This window comes from Marmota flaviventris, chromosome 17, assembly GCF_047511675.1.
Source record: "Marmota flaviventris isolate mMarFla1 chromosome 17, mMarFla1.hap1, whole genome shotgun sequence".
Lineage (NCBI taxonomy): Eukaryota > Metazoa > Chordata > Mammalia > Rodentia > Sciuridae > Marmota > Marmota flaviventris.
The window spans coordinates 25,271,673-25,291,711 of NC_092514.1; the positions used below are offsets into that span (position 1 = coordinate 25,271,673).

The 20,039-nt window shown below is 43.5% G+C and overlaps 1 protein-coding gene across 1 annotated transcript; it reads right to left on the minus strand.

Annotated features, from left to right (window-relative positions):
• Positions 1-68: 68 nt before the first annotated feature.
• Tnfsf12 (TNF superfamily member 12) lies at positions 69-8,627 on the minus strand. The gene is made up of 7 exons (XM_027946922.2): positions 8,357-8,627; positions 8,146-8,193; positions 7,473-7,548; positions 6,679-6,732; positions 6,560-6,595; positions 1,038-1,162; positions 69-833 (listed from the first exon to the last, which is right to left on the minus strand). The coding sequence occupies exons 1-7, from the start codon at positions 8,513-8,515 to the stop codon at positions 582-584; spliced, it is 750 nt and encodes a 249-aa protein (XP_027802723.1). The 5' UTR covers positions 8,516-8,627; the 3' UTR covers positions 69-581.
• Positions 8,628-20,039: the final 11,412 nt, after the last annotated feature.

Consider the following 20,039-nt stretch of genomic DNA (forward strand, 5'->3'; position numbering starts at 1 on the left):
CTCCCCAGTGCTCAGACTCCCTCCCCATGACTCTCCACTACCGTGGGTCCCAGTAAAGAGAGAGACCATGACTTGTTCTCTTTAATATCCACTTATCAATATTTTGTTACAATAATAATAAAAATAATATCTGTTTTCAAAATCCACAGGGAATTATCAAGGGAGGAGCTTGTCTTGGGCTCTTACCCCTCACATTTGGGAACTCCTGGCCTAATCCCAGGTTTTTTTGCTTCCTGCCACCAGGTCCAGCCTCTCTTAGTGCCTGAAAGCAGGGTCTTCTGGACCCCTCCTTGCCCATCCTTGCCAGAAAACACAGTGTCCTGGGGGGGCTGTGGCTAGGGGGGAATCAAGGGATGAATGGGAATGGGAGTGTGAAAAGATAAGGGCTTTGGGAGCTAGTGAGGTGAAGAGCAGGGAGGGGCGTTGTAAGAGAGGAATGGGAATGTTTATGAGGGATAAAGTGAATAAGCACTGGCAGCCTATGGAGGGAAAGGCAGGTCTGGAGCTTAGGTGGGGCAGAAGAGACTAGGCACTGAGAGAGCTGCATGGGGAGCTGGCGGCTGGAAAATTTGCAGGGCCCCTCAGTGAACCTGGAAGAGTCCAAAGTAGGTGAGGAAGGGAGCAGCCTTGAGATGGGCCCAGGGGAGGGTGCGGATCCGCAGGGAAGATCCTGACCGCAGGGGCAATAGCCCAGACACCTGGCAGAGATGAAGCTGGGGCCCAAGGGAACTCGTTGCTGTGGCAGAGAACTCCTCTAGGCAGCGCAGGGCCAGCACGTCATCCACCAGCAAGTCCAGCTTCAGGTAGACAGCCTTCCCCTCATCAAAGTGCACCTGCGGTGGGAGAGGGCAGGCAGAGTCTAGGCCTCTGCTTGCCCTCGCCTCAGTTTCAAATATCCTTAGAGACCCAAGTATCCCATTTTTCCAAAACCCCAAACTCTCCCTTCCCAGCCTTGATCTTGACCTCTTTGTTTCCCCGCAAACCAAGCCCTTCTCCCCTCAGTTTCTCCTTTACCCATGTAGCCAGGTGGGTCTTACCTGACAGTATAGGTAGTAGAGCCCAGCCCTGGTGACTCTAAATTCCCCAATCTGACGGTCATAGCGCAGAGGGTTGGAGCTGTTGATTTTGGCTTCCTCCCAGCCACTCACCGTCCCATCCACACCTGAACATGGATGTTCAAAGATAAGGAAAAGTCCCTTTACAGGACTCCCACACATTCCCCAAGGATCCATTAAGCTAATAAACATTTGGGGCCCACCTTAATCCAGAAGAGAGATCAACTGCCCAAGGTATGGGAGGAGCCATGACCTATGCAGCCCAAAGTAAAATTGGACATTGTGTGAAGAAATCTAACATATATGACCAGGAAGATTCAGGACAAAATTGTCACCCGATTGTTTCTGGGGAGCAGAGTAGGATTTAAGGAAAAATGAGGGCTTTTGCATTTTCTTCACCTGTGTCTATATTGTTTGCCTCTTTTATGTTGAATATGTGTACATACATTACTTGAATCATTATAATTAAAAAGAAAAAAATGACATCCCAATGTTCATAACCTGTATGAATAAAATGTGGTTTATTCATACAATGGAATATTATTCAACCATAAAAGGAATAAAGTATTGGTGTATGCTATCATGTGGCTGAACATTGAAAACATTATGCTAAGTGAAAGAAGCCAGTCCCAAAAGGACCACATATTTTATGATCCCATTTATAGGAAGTGTCCATAACAGACGAATCTAGAGAGATAGAAAGTCGATTACTGGTTGCTTAACCCCAGCAAATTGGAAGGCTGAGGCAGGAGGATCACATATTCAAGGCCAACCTCAGCAACTTCACAAGGCCCTAAGCAATTTAGTAAGACCCTGTCTCAAGAGAAAAATAAAAAGGGCTGGTGATGTAGCTCAGTGGTAAATGGCCAGTATCAAAAAAAAAAAAAAAAAGCCCCATCCCTGCCTCCATTAATCTCTTCCCTCTTCTCTTTCTTTCCTAGCAGTCATCAACAAGCGAACATATCTCATTTATTCATCATTCATTCATGTGTTTGTTTGGAATCTGACTACCCCATGAGAGCAAGGATGATTATCTTTTTTTTTTTTTTCTGCAATACTGGGGTGATAAAACCCAGGGCTGCCCATAAATCAAGTGCTCTAGGACTGAACTACATCCTTGGCCCTTTCTTTTTCTTTCTTTTCTTTTAGTTGTAGATAGACACAATACCTCTATTTTATTTATTTATCTTTTATGTGATGCTAAGGACCAAACCCAGTGCCTAACACATGCTAGGTGAGCACTCCACCGACCACTGAGCCACAGCCACAGCCCTTTCTAAAGATTTTGTTTTGAGGCAGGGATTCATTAAGTTGTTGAGGTTGGCCTCTGGGGAATACAGGCATGCTCCATGGTGCCTGGCTTCACATTACCTTTCTTTCTTTTTAAAATATTTTTTAGTTATTGATGTACCTTTATTTTTTATTTATTTATATGTGGTACTGAGGATCAAACCTAGTGCCTCATACATGCTAAGGCAAGTGCTCTGCCACTGAGCCACAACCACAGCCCCTTCATATTACCTTTCTTTCTTTTTTTAAACATGGAGGGTATTTTTTTTTAACCACCAACAATGAACAAAAAATAAAATTCACTCACTCTGTGCTGTTTCAAAATTTCAGTGTTAGTTTTGTATGCCCTCCCCCCACCAGCCCTGTTGGTAAGAAACTAAAACATTACACCTGGTGAACAGGAAAGATTCACTACGCCTCAAATGTAGAACACCTATGAAACAGAGGAATGTTGGGTTTTTATACAGAAGCACATAAAAAAAAAAAAAAAAAAAAAAGATGCAGGACCCTTCAGTTCTTCACTATTCTTAGAAAAACTTTCCAGAATACTGCTTCACACAAATTCACCATTAGTTTCCGTGTTGGGGAAGGTTTCCTTTGGCTGTTCAGCTTCCATTTTCTTGTATTAAGTGGACAATTGAGTGAATCTGCCATCCCCTCATGGACCTGAGGCCTTAGCTGGTCACAGCACAACTCTCCCGCCTTCTTGCACCCTCCCACTTCACATTACTTTCAATGGCCTACCTGAGAATGACTTCCAAACTCCTTTGTGACCTGGCTTCGTCTTCCGCAGCCTCATAACCCACCCTGTTCTCTAGCACTTTCTGCTTCAGCCACACTGAACTTCTTACAGCCCCCAGCCTATCAGACCCTTGGCAAACTCCAGGCTTTCACATGGTGATTCCTTTGCCTGCCACACCCTGATCCTTGGCCACCTTACACTCAGGTTTCAAAGCCCAGTGATGCCTCACTGTCATAGGGAAGGAGTCCCTGGTTCCACTCTGAAGTTGTTTTGTCTTCCTCTATCCTGCCATGGATCTTTGTCTACTCTGAGTGTTGTCCTTGTCACATGGCACTGTAATTACATATTTATATGCTGTCTCCTGTCCTAGACAGTGACTTCTTGAGCACAGGTGTGGGTGTGATTTGCTAGGGTCACCTAGGCTGGTCCCTAGCAAATAGCAGGTTCTTAGTGCGTGTGTGTTCAGTCAATGAATGAATGGATGTCTTGGGTAACTGCCAAAATAAGTGAACTATACTGAGAGGTGGAGGGCTGGCCGGGCCATGAAGAAGAGGGAGGGGAGAAAAGGAGGGAAGGAATCCCAACTATGGAACCAGCTTGAGCAAAGGCTGGTTGTAACCAAAGGGCAGAGTGTGTTTGAAACTATGGTCACACAAAAACTTCAAATGGATATTCTGTGCTGCCTGGCCACCCACTTGCCCCCACCAAGCAGGCTTTCGTTTTCCCAAAGACAATGATTTGGTACCGTCTCTCCTCAAACCCCCTGTCCCTATCTCCCTAGTTCTCTGAAGGACCTAGAAGTCCTCAGACAAGGGCTCTCTCACCCCCCACACCAACAAAATCTATAAACCTACCTGTTCTCTCAGATTCCTTAGACCCCCTTGTGATGGTGGAAGATGTGTCCTCTCTTCCTGATGGAAAGCATACCCTCCCAATGTCTCTTGGACATTGCCCCTGCAGGATCCCCAACCCTCACCCCAGCAAGTATACCTCTCATGTGGACCATGTCCAGCACATGAGCACACTCTAGCTGGCTTCACAGCCTGCTTCTTCCTAATATCATTGTGACCTTGGACAAGCTGTATAATCTCCATCTTTAAATAGAGGTTACCAGAACATCCTTCTTTTAGGGCTATTATGAAGATCAGACAGAATCAAATAAATGAGAGCTAGTCATAGTCCAAAACGCACTCAATAAAACTAAGAGGAATACAGTATTGCTTAAAATGACTAAATTTTTCTGATGCACACTTCCCTGCATCTAGTGGTTCATTTCTCTGCTCTTTGTCCTAGAGAAACTTCTAAAAAGGATTGCCACTATCTCAATTTTTTTTATTTTTTTATTTTCTTGACTCAACCCATAGGGGCCTCTATTCTAACTCCACCACCAAAACCTCCGTCATCAAGGTCACCAGTCATCAAGGTCACCAGTCGTCTTTAATGTTACCAAACCCAGCAGTCATTTCTCTGTTCTCATCTCATGTGATGCATCAGCTGCTTCTGTACAGCCGGCCACATCCTCCTTCTTAAATCAGAGTCTTCTCTTAGATTACAGGACACCACCCTCCCTGAGTTTCTTCCTCTATGTCTGCTTCTCAATCTCAGCCCAGCTTCCCTCCTTCGCCCTATGTCCAGATGGCCTGGGGCCTTAGGGCTTCTTTCTTTCCCTGGGTGTCTTATTCAGTTCTGTAGCTTATGGTCATTACCTTTTTTTTTTTTAAATCCAGGGGCACTTTACCACTGAGTTACAAAGCCCTTTTGACTTTTTATTTTGAAGCAGGGTCTCACTAAATTGCTGAGACTAACCTCAACTTTACAATCCTCCTGTCTCAGCCTCTTGAATCACTGGGATGGTGGGTATATACTCAACTCCCATGAGACCCACAAACAATCCCTCCTTGTATCTTCAAGCCACATACTTCTGTCTTTATAGTTCCTCACCTAGCCTGAGCTAGTCTACTATGTCCAGCCATCTATTTGTGAAATTCCCTTTAGTATTGCCTATCCACTTGTTTATTATTAAGCATCTCAGTTAATTATTAAACAGAGGTTACCAGAACATCCTTTGAGAGCTATTATGAAGATCAGACAGAATGTACACATTCCAACTTACTTCATCCCTGGTAACTTATTTCTTGTAAACCCTGTCTTACAAGTGGCTTTTTCATTTCCAGAGATATCCAAATTACAAATCGAGAAATCAAAAGTTGAGTACAGTGGTGCACACTTGTAATCTCAGCTATCTGGGAGGCCGAGACAGGAAGATTGCGAATTCAAGGACCACTTGGGCAACTAAGCAAGACTGTGTCTCAAAATTTAAAAAAAATATAAAAGGGCTGGGGGTGTAGTTTAATAATAGAGCATCCCTATATTCAATCCCTAGTACCTGGGAAATTTTTTTTTGATTGTGAAAATAACATTTGGTCATGGTTATGGATTCATTAGTATGGAGGGATAAGAGAACATAAAAACCTTTCTCCTCTCTACCCCACGCCCATCCCTCAAAAATAACCATTGCAGAACTGGGAATGTAGATTAGAGGTAGTGGCTTTGCCTAGCATGCATGAGGCCCTGGGTTCCATTCCCAGAACCACAAATATATTTTAAAATATATTTATCATTCGTGGTTCCTCAGTTTCTCTTATTCTTTGTGTCAGACCTACAAACAATCCCTCCTTGTATCTTCAAACCACATGCTGAATCCAACTACTTCTCTCCATCTCTGCTGCAAACATCCAGGACTGGACCTGTCCTCATATTTTGACTCCTGGCCTTCCCAATGGAGGGACATTTCAGGTGAGAGAACAGCATGTGCAAAGTCCAGAAGAGGGTACACTGGAATGCAGACATATCTGCTCACTACAAGCATGGCGAATGCATAGGGAGTGCTCAGAAATAAGGTTGAGACCGGGCCATTAAGAGGCAGGCCAGAAGCCAAGCAGAGAAGTGATGGAATAATGAAATGGAAGTTTCAGGGGACTTAGCTTGGAAGGGTAAATGAGGCAGAATGGAGGGATGGGAGGGTGAGGAAGGGAGAAGGGGCCAGAAGTGGGTTTGAGGTTCTGAGGTTGTAGTGCTGAGGTGGAAGGTGGGGAAGGAATGGGAAAAAAGAGCAGAGAATAGAAACATTTGGAGGAACAATGATCAGGGCATGCAAACCCCTGGGATACAGGGGATTGGGGGACAAATGAATCCCAGGTATTTGAAATCTGAGGACTGATAGAGAAAGCTGGGGCCACTGAGGAGGTAGAAAAGCCAGCCTGGATGAAGAGGGCAAGGGTCTTCCCAGGTTCCCAGGCATGGGTCATAAAGAGAACCAAACCCTGAGAACTTTGATGAACCGGCTCCTCAGATTCTTAGGCTGAAGGACGGGCAGGAGTTGAGAAAACAAAGGATCTGAGGGATCCCTTTCCCAGGAGGCTAGTGCCATAGGATGAAAGAGGAGATCTCAGAGATGGGGATGGGGTCTCACCTGCCTGTGCTCCATCCTGTCCCGGCTGTGGGTGAACTGTAAGACACAGAAGGGGTTACTGAGACCTGCCCTGCCCCTCTGTCACCCTTCCTTCCAGGTATGACTCACCCATCACCCACCTTCATAGTGGGCTGCAATCGCTTTTCGAGTCCGTGCTTTCCGGCCTTTAGGTGCTGAGAATCAAGGAAAGACAGATGAGCAGAGTAGATCCCTCTGGAGGCCCAGGAGCCGCTTAGCAGCCCTGCTCTCCTCTCAGGACCCTGGCGTCCTTGGTCTTGTCTAGTCTCCTGTCCTCAGAACCTCAGGCCTCATCTTCTTCCATAAATAGAGTGATTATATAATTATCATCCAAATCAGGTTGCTTCTGAGAGCAAAAGGGGGTGCTATTAATAATCACAATGGCTGGAGGTGTAGCTCTGTAGTAGAGTATTCGCCTAACATACGCAAGGCCCTGGGTTCTATCTCTTATAGTGCAGCAGGGGAAATAACATTGAGATAACAGGTGTAACCCATGGGAACCTGGATCCATGGTCATGTGGACATCCCATTCATAAGTGTCTTTGCTAACTGGGTCCCAGGCCTCTGACTCTCCCACCTGGTCCTCATCATGACTCCAGGGATCCTCCTAACTCCTGACTATCCCCTCTTCATATCTGGGGTAGAGTTAATGAAAAGCAGGTCTATGTGACAAAAGGAGCCTCAGAGCAAAGGTTATAATTCCTAAGTTTGAGCCTCAACTGTTCAGCTGTGTGACTCAGAACATCCCCCTTCACTCTTTGTGCCTCAGTTTCTCTTGAAGGATAATGATTTCTGCTCTGCCCACTTCACAGGGCTGTTACATGAACAAAATTAATAATGAATTCAGAAGCCACCTTAAACTGGCCACTCTTGTCATTCTTAGAGGGATGCTCACCATTTCTGCGAGGCCGGACTAGTTGTTTCAGGAAAGGCACAACACCCTGGCTTTCCTCAGTCTGGGGGTTCAGTTCCTAGGAGAATTAAGGGCAGGGATCAACTAGGACCTCCCAAAGATATAAGCAAAGATGATCAGAGCCTGTCAGAAGAGCAACCAGCCAGCAATGGACACAGAAGTCTTAGGGACTGATTAAGCGTGGGGTCAGGCCCTTTCCGGAGACCAGCCACACCTTCCTGCCCTCACATCCCCTCCACAGCACAGCCCCTGCACTCCAGTGATATGCTACACAAATGCCCACACTCAGTCAGTGTGCCTAGGCAGTACACACTGCACATAACAGCATCCATGTCCCATGGCAAAATGGTATATCTCATAACCTCACTTCACCTACAGCCAATAAACACTTGCATTCAGTTAGCAACTGGGGCACAAACTTCTTATACATGGTGGTCACCCTCTCTCACACACAGACATACCCACTTATACTGCTGCACCCCCCTCCACACACACACACACACACACACACACAGACTCACACCCATGCATGTGAGTCTTCATGCACACATACTGGGCACACACCTCACTCACAGCTGGCACAGCTGCAGCCTCAGCTCTGACATGCTTCCCCTGCCTTGCAGCCCACCCACACACAGTGCCCACACCTACTCACCAGCAGCTCCTGGTCCTCCTCTGCCAACAGCTCCCCCTGGGAAGGCTCCTGCTGGGAAGGAGGCAGCCGTCACCCTGTTCTTCTTCACCTGACATCTCGCCCTCCACCCATCCTCAGGTCCCCTGGCCCTCTGCCCACCCGACCCCCATAGGTTCTTCTGCAGTCTCTGCTCCTAATGTGCCCAGGGAAGGAGTGTGCTGCCAGGCCTCACCTGGGCAGACAGCGATGCCCGGCTCCCCAGGCTGACCACGGCCAGCAGGAGGCCAAGGCAAGCCAGCGCCAGGCCCAGGCCCAGCACAAACGGGGCCAGCAGGGCGGTGCCCGGCTCCCCCTGGCGCCCCCTCCGCCTCTGGCTCCGACGGGCGGCCATGGGGGCGGGGGGCTGTGCCTGCCTCACCGCCCCCCCATCCCGGGACCCGAGGGATCAGGGAGGGGGAGCGGGCGGGCTGATCGGGCCGGGGAGAGGGAGGGGCAAGGGAAACGGGGAGGGAGGGGTGTGATGAGGACAGGAAGCCGGACACTGTTTGTGTGTGATTAAACTCCGAGCCTCCCAGCTGAGCACCGTGCACGCAGCAAGTGTGCGCCCAGCAAGTGTGCGCCCCAGCGATTTCAGCGCACGGAGTACAGCACCGGGCCAGAGGCACGCAGCACCAGGGCGTGTACACGCGGGTGGAGGTTTGTGTGCGTGCGAGGGCGACCGCAATGGGACTGTGCATCTGATGACACTTGAGGCAGAGGCCTATGAGAGGGAGCGAAAGCAGAAATAGCCAGGAACCCCACCCAGGCCTGTGTGCATTATGATGGGGCCGGGGGCCCCCCTGGAACTCTTACAAGACAGTCCTGCCCAGCGGGCTCCCGACCAAGAACCCAGCACTAGCCAGTGAATGTCTGGGATTGTTATTCCCTCAGCCTGTTAGGTGAGGGCCAATGCACCATCCTCCTCACCAGTTTGGACACATTTTAATTTATCAGCGGCACCTAAAGACATTTTTCTCCAGGAAGTAATTAGAAAAGAGCCTGTGAACATCCATTAACTTGGGTCATATTTTCACTTCTTTCAGCAAAGCAGTTGGTAGTAGATTTAAACTTCAACGTCCTGCAGCTAGAGAATGCAAGACAGAGAAATGGTGCATCCTTAATATGTTCCCATAGCTTGCTTCTCTGGAGACATGGGGGCTTATGGAGCTCAAGGCAAAGCTTCAGGAGCCCCCTACACGACTTTGGTAAAACTGGGCCGTTTTTGCCAAAAACAGTTATGCAAACAACAAGGTTCTTAAAGTTGTAATGTTCACTTTAGTCTGTAATGTTCACTTCTGCATATTTGCAGTGAAACGTATTAGAAAAAATTCTGTTGCAAGAGCAATTAGAGGACAGGGGTGTAGCTCTGGGGTAGAGCACTGGAGGCCCTGGGTTTAATCCCCAGCACTGCATGAATGAATAAACAAACAAACAAATAAACACTATAGTGAAGCTGAGCCTCTGAGTGAGGTAAGAATAGGAAATCTGCCAGGGTCAGTCCTGGCTTTTTCCTCACTCACTCCTGTCTTGAAGACTTCCTCTTTGTTCCAGAACCTGCTAAAGGGCTTGTGTGTGCTTCAGGGTCTCAATACATGTAATTCCAATACTAGGAACACTCAGACCACATCCATCCTCAGCTTAAGGCACTTCGGAGGATCATCTATAAAATTGAGATCACTGTGCCCTGTGTGGTGATACTGGTACTTGAAATACAAGCTACTAGGGAGGCTGAGGCAGGAGGATGAAAAGCCACTTCCTGAAGGCTAGCCACAGCAATGTAGCGAGACTTTTATCTCAAAATAAAAAGTAAAAAGACCTGGAGATGTAACTCAGTGGTAAAGCAATCCCCAATGGGTTCAATTCCCAATACCACAAAGAATAAATAGATAAACAATAAAATTAAATTGAGACTTCCAACTCCCCTCAGTCTCTATTCTGGTGTCCTTTATTGCTTTCTTAGTTATTGCGATTTGTAATGATACGTTTGGCGACTTGGGTATTGTCTATTTCCCCAGCTACATTGTAAAATATTATTAAAGTACTTATCTCCTGGTTTATCTGCTTATTGTCTGTCTCTGGAATGCAGACTCTGCAAGGACATTATTCACTACCATATCCCCACTACCTTGTCAAATGTTGACTCCTGCACTGTCACTATCACACCTATTGAATAAGGTGAAGCTAAGTTCATTGCTGACCCCTCAACAGTCTGACTGTGCCTCCTTGGAAAAAGTGCAAGGCTGTGATATTCATTGAGATATCGAAGCCTAGGTTAAGGGATAGGGTCTTTTAATGCTGGGTGGGGGCAGGGGTTGGTTAGGAGTGGGAAAGGATCATGCCATAGTATTTTGGGATGACCATAACAAAGGGGAGGTTTTGAAGTAAGAGGTTCAATCTTAGGGGCAAATTGATAGTAAATTCTATTAAAGGGTTGATGGATCTTTTGGAAAACAATGAAGTTAATTTGAAATGTTCAGTTTATCTTCTGGGCAATGGTCCCTAGATAGTTATGCCAGTGAAGATAGTGGAATAGTCATATCAATGTGCTCTCATATCAGCATTAGCTGTGTGGGTAAGTAACTTCAGTTCTCAAAACTACAGCAGCAGCAATTCCTTGGACATAATAGATTCTTAATAAACATTTGTTCCTTTTTTGGCACTGAGGATTGAACCCAGGGGCCCTTAAACACTGAGCTGTATCTTCAATCCTTTTTAATTTTTTATTTTGAGACAGGGTCTGATTAAGTTGCTTAAGGCCTCATTAAGTTGTTGAGGCTGGCCTCAAACTTGTGATCCTTCTGCCTCACCTTCCTGAGTCACTGGGATTACAGGCATGTGCCTCTGTGCCCAGCTAAACATTTTTTTGTTGGTTGAACTGAAAATTCCAGAGGATGAGGACCATCTATTGTAAGGGTCCCGCGAAACGTCGGAGAAAGAGACCACCAAGTGACCACTCATGCAATTGGCAGAAGGGGGGATTTATTGAACCAGCATGCTGGAGCTCCGTGCCCACTCAAGAAGGGAAAGCAGCCCAGAGCCCCGAGCAGGGGCTGAGGATTGCTTAAGTACACTTTTTGGGGAGGGCGGAGGGCTTTGTATACATCAGAACAAATCATCATGAGGCGCGGGAAAATTGAACAACAACTCCTAAACATGATTGGTTCATTCATTGGCGGGAACAGGTCAGGCTGGAGTGATAGGTCATTCCTAAGGAGGGGGTTACATTTAAATTGATTGGTCCAGGCCCTACAATGCCTATGTGGGACCACACAGAGCCCTTATTACTGGGCAGTTCCAAGCATTGTCTTAACAGCTACAGAAATTTAACTCAGACCTTGCAGCTTAGAAACTTTACAACACCCGGTCTTTTACCCTTTAACTTTTACGCTTTAACTTCAATTTCTTTTACCCTTACACTATGTCTTCTTCACTGTTTATACTCAGTGTCTAATTCAGTGTCTGGCAATTGGGCAGCATTTCATAACTTCTTTTTTTATTTTTTCTTTTTAGATATATATGACAACAGAGTATATTTTTGACATATTATACATTCGTGGAGTATAACTTACTCTAATTTGGATCCCATTCTTATGGTTGTATATGGTGAGGAGTTTCACTGGTGGTGTATTCATATACTTCCAGAATGAATAAATGGACGAATGCTTTATTTGTGATTCTAGTGGTGGACATTTAATGCAAGAAAAAGAAAGAAACATAAGAGACTTTGGTGAAAAACCCAAAGCCTGTCAAGTCATTTTCAGGATCTATATAACATTGAAATTGATTTAAATTTCCTTTTATTTAAACTTGTGACTTTCTTCCCTTGATGCAAGTTCTCTCTGGCATTATTCTGGGCCTAGAGGCTACTGTTAGAATTATATAGGTGAATTATATAGGTGCATAGAAATAAAATGAAGAAAGAGATTATGGAACTTGGGCACCATGGTATGCACATATGATCCCAGTGAAGCCAGATTTAAAATTAGGTAGTCAGTGTAGTTAGGTAAATCGGGTCTAATATCATATCGAGTGAAATCTAAAATGGAGGCCAGGTTGATAATGATTGCCGGACAACTCATGGAATGTTAATGAAGTCCCGGAAAGGCCCTAGGCCAAAGTCCACCCCAAAGAAATGTTAATGGAACCCAGGAAACAGCCCCCAACAGATTTGGAGATAGCCCATCCCAAAGAAGTGCTAATGAAGTCCTTCCTGCCCAGATTACTTGTTTGGCCCACCTGTGTCCCAACCCTTCCCCCTTACATTCCATCACCAAAACTATAAAAAAGGGGAGACAACCGCACTTCCACGGATTCCACCTCTTGGTCCCCTTTTTCCTCCGGGAGAAGTCTTTTCTGCTGTCCTTTAATTAAACTTGGTAGAGTGCTCACCTAGCATTATGTGAGGCACTGGGTTCAATCCTCAGCACCACATAAAAATAAGACCCTGTCTCAAAAAGTAAAAAGGGCTAGATCTGTTGTAAAAACATCCTGGGTTTCATTCCCTCTACAAAAAAAAAAAAAAAAAAGATGGAAAGAAGGAAGGAAAAGGAAAGAGATGATGGAATATAAAGGTATTTTCCCTTTTTTTTTTTTTTTTTTGAAATAGGGTCTCACTATGTTGCCCAGGCTGGCCTCAAATTCCTAGGCTTAAGGGATCTTCCTGCCTCAGCTAGGGATTGAACCCAGGTCCTTGTGTATGCTAATAAGCACTCTATCCCTGAGTTTTAACCCTTGGAAGTTGGACTTCTGAGGTTTTTGTTTTTTTTTTTAAAGAGAAATTTTTAATGTTTATTTATTTTTAATGTTTATCTTAATATTTATTCCTGTCTTTTTTCTTTTTCCTCCACATTATTTTATTCATATATTATATTGAACATAATGATGGGATTTGCGATTTGTTGTTATATATTCGTTCATGCATGCAACATAACATAAATTTAGCCAATATCACTCTCCAACTCTTCCCCCTCCCTCCCTCCCTTCCTCTCACCCCTCCCTCCCTTCCTCTCACCCCTCCCTCCCTCCCTCCCTTCCTCTCACCCCTCCCTCCCTTCCTCTCACCCCTCCCTCCCTTCCTCCCTCCCTCTCACCCCTCCCTTCCTCCCTCCCTCTCACCCCTCCCTTCCTCTCCCTTGGTCCCTTTCCTCTACTCATCTCCTTTTGATTTTTTTAAAAACATTTCTTTTAGTTGTACACAATGCCTTTATTTATTTTTATGTGGTGCTGAGGATCGAACCCAGGGCCTCGCACGCACCAGGCAAGCGCTCTACCGCTGAGCCACAACCCCAGCCCTTCCTTTGATTTTCATGAGATCCCCTCCCCACCTTTCTTCTCCTTTTTCCTCTTTTGCTTCCCCAAATTAGAGAAAACACAACCCTTGACCTTCTAAGTTTGACTTATTTCACTTAATATAATGGAAAGACCTTCCTTTCTTGGGGTATAGGAGGGGCATCTCTCACCTGAGGGTCTTAATATCTGTTTCAGGAAAAGGGCAGACCTGGTTCAGACAGAGAAGGACAGAGAAGGTCAAGGACATCTTCTTGCTCCTATGGTTTTCTCAAATTCCTTCAGTCTAAAATACTCATAGGCCAAGGTGACTTAGCTTGGAGTAGCATTTTCTGTGTTCTGAACCTCATCATTACCAATAATCACTATATAAATGAGGAAGGCCATCAGCTTGCAAAAGAAAGAACAAGATTAAAAAACAAAAATATGTCACTGCAGGAAAGAGATAATTCAGTGTGTGCAGAGAACTACATAATATAAAGAAATACAAGAAGACAAAACATTCATAAAATAAGAATTGGATGCTATAATAAAAAGGAACACTCAGAGAACAAGAAATATTTCTCAGAGACTAAAAATGTGGTTGCAAAAATAAAATGTCCAATAGAAGGATTTAAAAACTCTAAAAACATAGGGCAAAAATGTGAAAAGATGGAGATCATGGAGAAAAAAATAACAGAGAGGACTAATGTAGAAGTCCGTGTGGTTATTAGGAATCCCAGATCATGAGAATGAATAAAATAGAGGGAAGCAATATATCTTGGGGAAAAATATGAGATAATTTCCAGAACTGAAAGACATATCTTCATTCTGAATGAGTTTAGTTTGTGCTTGTAAGGTCCTTGCTTAGCATCTGGATGGCCATCTTAAGTGACAGCCTCCTTTTTAAGAAAAATTTCCTTTTCCTGCCCAAGGGCAGTTCTGAGAAAGGCTCACCACTCCCTTGTACCAACCCCACCCTTAACTACCCGCATTATGACCCCTAGGCTCTAATCCCCCCCCAGCCTGCCCCCAAAAAGTCCCAACCCCAAGCCTGTTTTGCCTTTCTCCACCTATGGAGAGATAGCCTTCATTTGTCAGCTCTGGCAAATAAACTCTGGTGTGTATCTCTGCCTGGTCTCTGTCATTCATATCTCTCTCTCTCTCTCTCTCTCTCTCTCTCTCTCTCTCTCTCTCTCTCTCTCTCTCCTCCTGGTTCCTCACTTTCCTTTCAGTGCTCAAGATACCTCAAGATAATGAATGGGAAATTGTCCATACCTAGACACTTCTTCATGAAATTTCAGAATGTCATGAATGAGGAAAAGATCTGCAAAGTTTCTAAAGAGAAAAAAATATCATTTCTAAAGAAACAAGAGGGGTTAGGATTTTGGCTCAGTGGTACAGCGCTTGCCTAGCACATGTGAGGCACTGGGTTCAATTCTCAGCACCACATATAAATAAATAAAATAAAGGTCCATCAACAACTAAAAAAAAAATAACAAATAAAAAAATAAACAAGAGTCAGAATAAGTACAAATTTCCCGTCAGTAATATCGAATCCTAGAAGACTGAATAGAGAAATGCCTGATTGTTTTTTTTAATTGATTTTTTAAATATATAACAGCAGAATCCATTACAATCCATATTACACATATAAAGCACATTTTTTCATATCTCTGGTTGTATATAAAATATATTCATACCAATTTGTGTCTTCATACATGTACTTTGGATAATGATGTTCATCACATTCCATCATCATTTCTAACCCCCTGCCTTCCCTTCCCCTCCCATGCTCCCCCTCCCTACCCCACTATGAATCAGACTCCTTATATCAGAGAAAACATTCAGCATTTGTTTTGGGGGGGATTGGCTTACTTAGCAATATCTTCTCCAACTCCATTTACTTGCAAATGCCATGATTTTATTCTCTTTTATTGCTGAGTAACAGTCCATTGTGTATATATGTCACAATTTTTAATCCTTTCATCTACTGAAGGGCATCTAGGTTGGTTCCACAGTTTAGCTATTGTGACTTGTGCTGCTATAAACATTGATGTGGCTGTGTCCCTCTAGTATGCTGTTTTTAAGTCTTTTGGGTATAGACTGAGGAGAGGGACAGATGGGTCAAATGGTGGTTCAATTCCCAGTTTTCCACATTGATTGCACCAATTTGCAGTTCCACCAGCAATTTATGAGTGTACCTTTTTACCCACATCCTCGCCAACACTTATTGTTGTTTGTCTTCATAGTAGCTGCCATTCTGACAGGAGTGAGATGAAATCTTAGAGTAGTTTTGATTTGCATTTCTCTAATTGCTAGAGATGATGAACGTTTTCCCATATATTTGTTGATTGATTGTATATCCACTTCTGAGAAGTATCTGTTCCGCTCCTTGGCCCATTTATTGATTGGGTTATTTCTTTTTTTGGTGTTTAGCTTTTTGAGTTCTTTATATGAGAAACCAGCATCTACCTCAGAGCAAAGCCTGTCCTAAGGAAGGGGGTGTGACCCTTGTCCTTGGAAAGACCCACAGAGCACTCCTAGGCACATACCCACCCTGATGAGTTGTTTATCTATAAACAACGGGAGAGATCTGCGGAGCCAGATGTCCCTGACTCAGTCAGGCTAGGTGAGGACCCATAGCAACCCCTTAGCAACCACTAATCATCATGAGACAGGGAAAATACCTGGAATGTCAAATGACCCCCAAGTAGTTTATGGTGATTGATAACATGTTGGGACGTACTCCCCTCGTGGCTTAAACCAATCAGTTCAAAGGAATCCCTCTCTTGTACTAACCAATCACCCTTACCCAATTTGTTCCTGCCAGTGAATGTGCTAATCATGTTTTAGAGTTTTTTATGACTTTCCCGAGGTGTATGATGATTTGCTAAGAGATGCTATGATGTATGTGGGGTCCCTGCCTTCCCCAAAGAACTGCTGCAAGCCCTGGGCTCACAGCCTCTCAGCGTCACCAGTTGCTGTGTGTGTGCAGGGAGGACCGAGCTAGCTCTCGTAATAAACACCTCTTTGCTGCTTACATTGATCTTGGTCTCTGGTGGTCTTTTGGGGGGTCCTGAATTCGAGCATAACAACATACCCATAGAGATTAGTGCTCTATCTGATGTGTGAGGGGTAAAAATTTGCTCCCAAGATGTAGGCTCTCTTTTCACCTCACAGATTGTTTCTTTTGCTGAGAAGAAACTTTTTAGTTTTTTTTTTTTTTTTTTAAAGAGAGAGAGAGAATTTTTTAATATTTATTTTTTTTAGTTCTCGGCGGACACAACATCTTTGTTTGTATGTGGTGCTGAGGATCGAACCCGGGCCACACGCATGCCAGGCGAGCATGCTACGGCTTGAGCCACATCCCCAGCCCCGAAACTTTTTAGTTTGAATCCATCCCATTTATTGATTTCTAGATTTTAATTTTTGTGCTATAGGAGTCTTTTAAGGAAGTTGGGGCCTAATCTGACATGGTAGAGATTAGGGCCTACCTTTTCTTCTATTAGATGCTGGGTCTCTGGTTTAATTCCTAGGTCCTTAATCCACTTTGAGTTGAGTTTTGTGCATGGCAAGAGATAGGGGTTTAATTTCATTTTGTTGCATATGGATTTCCAGTTTTCCCAGCACCATTTGTTTTTGTTTTGTTTTGTTTAAAGAGAGAGAGAGAGAGTTTTTTAATATTTATTTTTTAGTTTTCGGCAGACACAACATCTTTGTTTGTATGTGGTGCTGAGGATCGAACCTGGGCCGCACGCATGCCAGGCGAGCGTGCTACCGCTTGAGCCACATCCCCAGCCCCCCAGCACCATTTGTTGGGAAGAGGCTATCTTTTCTCCTATGTATGTTTTGGGCACCCTTGTCTAGTATGAGATAACTGTAATTATGTGGGTTAGTCTCTGTGTCCTCTATTCTGTACCATTGATCTACCAGTCTATTTTGGTTCTAATACCATACTTTTTTTTTGTTAATATTGCTCTGTAGTAAAGTTTAAGGTCTGGTATAGTGATGCCACCTGCTTCATTCTTCCTGCTAAGGATTGCTTTAGCTATTCTGTGTCTCTTATTTTTCCAGATGAATTTCATGATTGCTTTTTCTATTTCTATGAGGAATGCTATTGGGATTTTGGTCGATTTTTATTAAATCTGTATAATGCTTTTGGTAGTATGGTCATTTTGATAATATTAATTCTGCCTATCCAAGAGCAAGGTAGATCTTTCCATCTTCTAAGGTCTTCTTTGATTTCTTTCTTTAGGGTTCTGCAGTTTTCATTGTATAGACCTCTTTTGTTAAGTTGCTTCCCAAGTATTCTATTTTTTTTTTTTTTTTTTTTTTTTTTTTTTGAGGCTATTGTAAATGGGGTAGTTTTCCCATTTTCCTTTCAGAGGATTTGTCACTGATATACAGAAATGCCTTTGATTACGGTGCCTGCTTGTTTTTGAGAGAAAACAAAGTTTGCCTAGAATTTTAGATCCAGTTAAACCATCCTGCAATGTAAAGGTAATATAATGACATCTTTGACATACAAAGTTGGCCTCCACATAGGTTTCCTAGAAAATAGAGGATGTATTTCAGAAAATGTAGAACAGCGGGGTGTAGCGGCACATGCCTATAATCCTAGCTACTCAGGAGGCTGAGGCAGGAGGATCCAAATTTGAGGACATCCTTAACAATTTAGGTAGACCCTGTCTCAAAGGAAAAAAACAAAACAAACAAACAAAAAGAAAAGGTATATCCTCCTAATGGCACAAGGGAAGGAGTTATGTTGGAGAGGTTAGGTTTTGAAGAGGCATTTGTTGGCATAAAAGCTTTAAACACCGGGCTGGGGATGTGGGTAGGGCGCTGGCCTGGCATGCGTGCAGCCCGGGTTTGATCCTCAGCACCACATACAAACAAGGATGTTGTGTCCGCCGAAAAAATTCTGACTCTCTTTGTCTCTATCTTTAAAAAGAAAAAAAAAAAGAAGAAATCATCAAAGGCCTTTTAAAAAAAAAAAAAAAAAGCTTTAAACACCAAAGTAAAGGGAAAAAGAATGGGATTCTAGGGCCGGGGTTGTGGCTCAGTGGTAGAGCATTTGCCTAGCATGCATAAGGCACCGGGTTCGTTCCCCAGGACCACATAAAAAAATTCTAAATAAAGGTATTGTGCCTATCTACAACTAAAAAATGTTAAAAAAAAAAAAAAAAAAAAAAAAAAGAATGGGATCCTAGGCTGTGGTTGTGGCTCAGTGATAGGGCTCTTGCCTAGAGCATGTGAGGCACTGGGTTTGATCCTCAGCACCACATAAAAATAAGTAAATAAAATAAGTTCATTGTTTCCATCTACAACTAAAAGAAAAATACTTTTTTTAAAAAAAGAATGGGATTTTAAGGAAAGTCAATTATTTAAAAATATTTTCCCTATTACTCAGCCTTAAAGAAGAATGAAATTATGGCATTTGCAGGTAAATGGATGGAATTAGAGAGTATCAAGCTAAGTGAAATAAGCCAATTCCAAAAAAACAAAAGCCAAATGTTTTCTCTAGTAAGTGGATGCTGGTCCATAGTGTGTGTCAGGGGTAGAGTGGGGGGAAGAATGAAGGAACTTTCGGTTGTGCAGAGGGGAGTGAGGGGAAAGGTGGGGCATTGGGGATGGGAAGGATGGTAGAATGAGACGGACATTATTACACTGTATACATGTATGATTACACTACTGTGTGACTCAGCATCATGTGCAGCCAGAGGAATGAGAAGTTGTGCTCTATTTGTGTACAATGTGTCAAAATGCATTCTACTGTCCTGTATAATTAATTAGAAAAAAAAAAAAGAAAAAAAATATTTTCCCAGCTCACCTTCAACATTATTCAGTTTACTTAAGCCTTCAAAAATGTTTTTAATTGTGATAAAGGCACAATATAAAAATTTCCCTCTAAACCATTGTAAGTGCATCATCTAGTAGTGCAACTATGTTCACATTATTGGGTAATAGATCTCTAGAACTTTTTCATCTTGCAAAACTGAAACTCAATATACACCAAACAACTCTCCCAATTTTTAGTATTATTTCTACTGAGAACACACAAAATAACTCCCCAAAGTTTTAGTGTTATTTATGATGTTCTTTTTTGGGGGGGAGGATCTGTCTTTTTTTAATATTTATTTTTTAATTTTAAGTGGACACAATGTATTTTATGTTTACATGGTGCTGAGGATTGAACCCAGTGCCGCATGCATGCTAGGCAAGCGCTGTATGAAGGAGCCACAACCCCAGCCCCATTGATGGTGTTCTTAATGCAACTTTTAAAAAGTGTAAATCTATTAACTCACCTAGCACGTGTGAGGCACTGGGTTCGAGCCTCAGCACCACATAAAAATAAATAAATAAATAGTCATTGTGTCCATCTACAACTAAAAGAAAAAATACTTTTTAAAAAGTAAATTTTTTTAATGCCCTTCCTTTTTTGTTTTGGTTTAGTTTTTCCTTTGAGACAGGGTCTCACTAAATTGCTAAGGATGGCCTCAAACTTGGAATCCTCCTGCCTCAGCCTCTTGAGTTGCTAGGATGACAACTCTTTCTTTAGAGCTTCTAAGTCTGGAGTCATACCTCAAAAGACCATCCCCAGTATGCAA